General features: G+C 37.5%; 1 protein-coding gene across 3 annotated transcripts; it reads right to left on the bottom strand.

The window, feature by feature from the left end:
* Positions 1-388: 388 nt before the first annotated feature.
* On the bottom strand, positions 389-2,397 carry CGA (glycoprotein hormones, alpha polypeptide). 3 transcript variants are annotated; one of them, XM_063125780.1, is made up of 3 exons: positions 2,298-2,397; positions 1,312-1,526; positions 389-442 (listed from the first exon to the last, which is right to left on the bottom strand). In XM_063125780.1, the coding sequence occupies exons 1-3, from the start codon at positions 2,395-2,397 to the stop codon at positions 389-391; spliced, it is 369 nt and encodes a 122-aa protein (XP_062981850.1). The 3 variants fall into 3 exon arrangements, with proteins under 3 accessions (XP_062981850.1, XP_062981851.1, XP_062981849.1); XM_063125781.1 differs by having other exon boundaries at positions 389-453; positions 1,326-1,526; XM_063125779.1 differs by having other exon boundaries at positions 389-472; positions 1,336-1,526.
* Between the last annotated feature and the right edge of the window lie 2,223 nt (positions 2,398-4,620).

Below are 4,620 nucleotides of genomic sequence, written 5' to 3'. Positions count from 1 at the left end.
GTGGTTGTTTTTTTTAAAAAATGCAACATATTCCTCCACAATTCAGTTAGCCCGGAAATAACCTTGGGGTGAAAAATTCTTTCCAACTATTATAGTCTCCTTTTTCTTGAAGAAGATATTTATATATTAATTCATACCTTACGTACAAAATAAAGAAGGCTTTGATTATCATGCATAATTCTATATTTGGTTCCTATATGAAATGTTAATGCATATTTATCTGCAGCGTGGTGAAGTAAAGAGGAAATAAAAGAGCAGGGTAGTTCATAGGATTCTAGCGCAAAACTTTTTTTTCTATCAGAAAAGTTAAGATTTTACACAATATTGCTACAAAACCAAACAAAATAAAACTTCATTCTGTGCCATCTGTGGTCCAGTCGTAGAGGTTTTAAGATTTATGATAATAGCAGGTACTGCAGTGACAATCTGTATGGTTCTCTATCTTTGTGTTTTCATAATACGGAATGGGAGCCTTGGAAAAATAAAAACAAACAAAATTATATTTAAGCGCATTGTGGGGGGGAACAGAGTTTTCAAGTAAATATGACCTTAAGGCTTTGATTTCTCACTTAAAGTAAAACTTCCCTTCGCAAATGTGAATGTAGGCTGAGCAACACTGGGAATGATTATCTATACCAACTCTACAGTTATTTTCAAATGAATTATTGTAGAACCAACATTGTACAATTACTGGAGATGTCAAAAGATTGAAACCTAAGGACAGGATGACCCCAAAATGTAGTTAGTTCCGTGCGTACAGAGACCATCCTAATCTGCACTTTCTAAAGGTGCCGCTGTCCAGGACACAATGGCCCCTTCCCTGCCTGAGCAAGGAAGGTAGAGTACTCTGAAAGGCTGGAACCAACTAGAGCTGCACTTTCAAAAGTATCCCTGCCAAGTGGGGAGGTGCCCCACCACCACCACCTAAGCAGGGTAGAGTGTTTTAATAGCATGGATCTGACTCAGTGTTGGGAAGGGGGAAAATAGAGTGTGACAAACAGACATAAGGATGGCAGAAAGATTGAGAGAGAGAGAAAAGGGGGTTGCAGAAAGAGAGGAGTGGGTCCATTAACTTTGGGCTGTGGTTCCATCCAATGTCAGATGTAATTCCCCCACTGCTTTTTCCTACAGTAACATCAAAGTAAAATAACACAGAAATATCACTTATACAGACAACAAATTACAGAAAACAGATTTTTGGCAAACCAAAAATCTGCTGCCCTCTAGGACTACAACTCCCATCATCCCTATACAGTACAGGCAGTAATCAGGGACTTATGGGAGTTGTAGACCAAACTGTCTGGAGGACACCTGGTTTCTTATCCTCAGTATTACCTCTTTGAAAGATCTTGCTACACAGCATGTTGCTTCTGAGGTAATGTTCTTTGGGACTGGCATTGTCTTCTTTGATCTCATGGGAGTAGGATAAGCCCTTGAGAAACAACATCCTACACATTGGTAAACGGGCCGCCCATTGAACAGTCGTGTCATGTGTGTGTTCAGGCTTAGTTTACATTCAGGACAACCTGTGAGAGACACGCATACACACAAAATATATGTACATATTAGTCCGATTCTAGGCTCCACTTATACCTTGTGTGCTTAATCATTTTAACTTTAATAATGCTTTCCACTCATTTATCTGGAACAGACATTAAGCTAAATGGCTGTAACTTTCCGGATATCTTTTTGAACATGAGTGTAATTGACAGTCCTCTGATATGGATGACTGATTTCTAGTCCTCTGGTACAGAAGACGATCTTGGTGACAAGTTAATTTTAATGCAGTAGTCTATAAAGCCCCCAAATAGAGTTTACCTGAAAGAATCACATAGAACAACTTTCCAAAAAAGGTATTTTGCCATTTCTGTTAAAGCGGGGGGAAAGATGACACTACCTATACACTTTTCTTTTCCTTTGATTTCACAGTTTACAATGCCAGGAAATGTTACCTGACAAGTTTACTTTATTATCATAGTACACAGGTGGTAGAGATTTCACTGGTACATTTTATTGATCCTGTTTTTTAATTAATTAGTTTAAAATATTTATTGGCGGCCTTCTAGGGTCAAATTCCCTCAGGGCAGCTTTCAGTATGTAAATTTACAATATACAATAATCCAATATATATATTCAATTATATAATATACAATAATCCAATCACAATAATACATTAAAACAAATAAAAGTTGCCAAGAATAAAATCAATAAATAACAAGAACCAGCAATAATTTCAAACAATATTCAAACCACCCTGTGTTCTTTTTTATTTCAGATATTAATATAGGGAATCTCACCCTGCATGATAAACTCTCCATCTGGCAATGAATGAAGAATATTCAGAGATATAGACAACACGGCAAAAGCAACCGCTGCATATTTTCCATAGTAATCCATGACCCTCCTGCAAAAGAAAGAAAAACAAAGGATTTCTCTCTCCAATCCTAAACAGATTTATGTGGAAATGTCCAGTTGATATCAGTGGAAGCAGCTTAGGATCACTACTTTAATCTAATATATTTGAATTCTGGTTTCAGAATATGATATTGGGTAGAACTATGGACACCGTTTCAAAATTGCAATGCTGTTTTAAGGTAGAAATACAGAGTTGTAGGTGACCATAGGCTGCAATTCCACACACACGTACTTGAGAGTAGGGCTCATTGAACTGAATGGATCATACTTCTGTGCAGACGTGCCTAGGCGTATGCTATTAGAAGTCAACAAGTTCAGTCCCCTGTTCAACACAAGGGGCAGTATCCAATACTGCTGCTGTGCTAGCAGAAATGGCAGCTAGTGCTAGCTAGTGCAAAACTACCCGAAACAACCTCTTCTGGAATGGGGCAAGTCAGCAGCAGTTGTGGAATGGAGCTCCACTGATGTGTTCCATCCTGGAAACAGTAGTGTGGGGTAGTTTATTGCGTTATGCTAGCAAATATTATTTTCATTCCTGCTAGCACAATGTGTTTAGAGCTGGCAGATTGCTAGCATTGGATACTGCCCAAGATCTGCAATGCAGCTACAGCATCCCTGACAGATGCTGTAGCTGCCTCTGTTTGAATATCCTCCAACAAAGGAGAGTCCATCACCGCCTAAGGCAATTTGTGCGTACAGAGATGAAACATATAATAATAGCGGTGTCATTTTGGCCGAAATGTTTGTGTATGTGTAGAGGGTTTCATAAACCTATGCAAACCAAACCATCCGCTTGGTTCATATTGCCATTGGACACTGGATTGCTGTGACTAGCAGTATGTCTGCCTGCCTGCCTGCCTAGCCTGATGTATGCTATTAATTATATATCGGCTAATTATCCATCTACAGCGTCATCACATGTGGGAAAATCACGTTCCTTACCGTCGCTTCTCCGCCCCTGTGTTTGTCCCTCATTATTTCCTCTTCTGCCCTGAGGGGGAAGAGGACGTAAACAAAGACCACGTAGCCCATTCAGGGGCCGTTTTTATCATGCCGCTTTTCCTGCACACAGCAGCAGATCGCGTCACATTCTTTTTTTAAAAAAAAAAAAAAAGTCAGATTAAAACGGGTCTATTTTGTAAACCACCCAGAGAGCTTCGGCTGTGGGGCGGTATATAAACGTAATTAATTGAATAAGTAAATAAATAAATTAATAATAATAAAATCAAGTGGAAGGAGCAGGAGGTGCGTGGGAGGCGGGTGTCATCGTTGTCTAAAGGATGCACACACACACATCCGTATGTTGGCAGTAGCGAGTGTGATAAAACGCTCATCTGATGAACCTCTTAGTGTGAGGATAATGTTAAACCACTGTCTTCAGAGATGCACTTAGACGTGGCTTTCTCTTAACCTCTACTTTTGCCTGTTTCAGCCAGCCAGATTAACAAAACAAAAAACACCCAAGAAGACTAAACTGAAATCTTTAAATTTAATATGGAACTCATATACAAATCGAATTACATGCAGCAACATCTATCAAACCCTTTCTTCAGATTAAGAAATTAAATATAATTTGCTATTATGAAGAACTGTAAACAGCCAATGCAGCCAATGGATTCCACCTATACATTTACTTGTAAAGTGAAGGGAAAATATGTTAAATGTACTACCGTCTGTCAATAACTAGACTTAAAGTTGATGTAATTCTTTTGTTTTTGCTTTTTGGTTTGTTTTCTTTTTTTTGTTTTTGTTTGCTTGTTTGTATTTGGAAAACTAATTTTAAAAATTAATAAAACAAAATAAAATCTGGTATGCATCTGATGTCAGTAAGGGCCAATTCACATATTACAGAAATTAGGAGGCACATATCTGTGCACTGTATACCCTGCAGTGAGTCTATAACTAAAAAAATAAATTAGTTTGCTTTTCATGTCTTATCAGGAATACCTTGTAAACCTGATGTACAAGCATTTACAATGCTCCATATATAGAATTCCCTGTTCCAAGGACTTAGATTATCTTTAGGGGTGTTCTGCTGACGCTTCAATACTTTTCTCATTTAACAAACTCTTAAGTCTTTAAGTTGTTATGTTTTTTAATTGACTGGCTTTCTATGTTTTTTCAAATACTTTGTAGTTTTTTTATAGTGTTTTTTTAAATTTAATTATATGGATTATTATTATTATTATTATTATTATTTTAATT

This window comes from Elgaria multicarinata, chromosome 4 (assembly GCF_023053635.1).
Source record: "Elgaria multicarinata webbii isolate HBS135686 ecotype San Diego chromosome 4, rElgMul1.1.pri, whole genome shotgun sequence".
Classification (NCBI taxonomy): domain Eukaryota; kingdom Metazoa; phylum Chordata; class Lepidosauria; order Squamata; family Anguidae; genus Elgaria; species Elgaria multicarinata.
Note: the sequence above shows the minus strand (reverse complement) of the source record. Positions and strands in the feature narration are given on the sequence as shown.

Bases quoted from the DNA above. Each gene is read 5' to 3' on its own strand.
- CGA (XM_063125779.1), bottom strand. From the start codon at position 2,397: ATGGATTACTATGGAAAATATGCAGCGGTTGCTTTTGCCGTGTTGTCT. The intron at 1,527-2,297 runs GTGAGATTCCCT...TGTCTCTCACAG, and splicing joins TGGAGAGTTTATCATGCAGG to GTTGTCCTGAATGTAAACTA. The intron at 473-1,335 runs GTAATACTGAGG...TATTTTTCCAAG, and splicing joins TAGCAAGATCTTTCAAAGAG to GCTCCCATTCCGTATTATGA.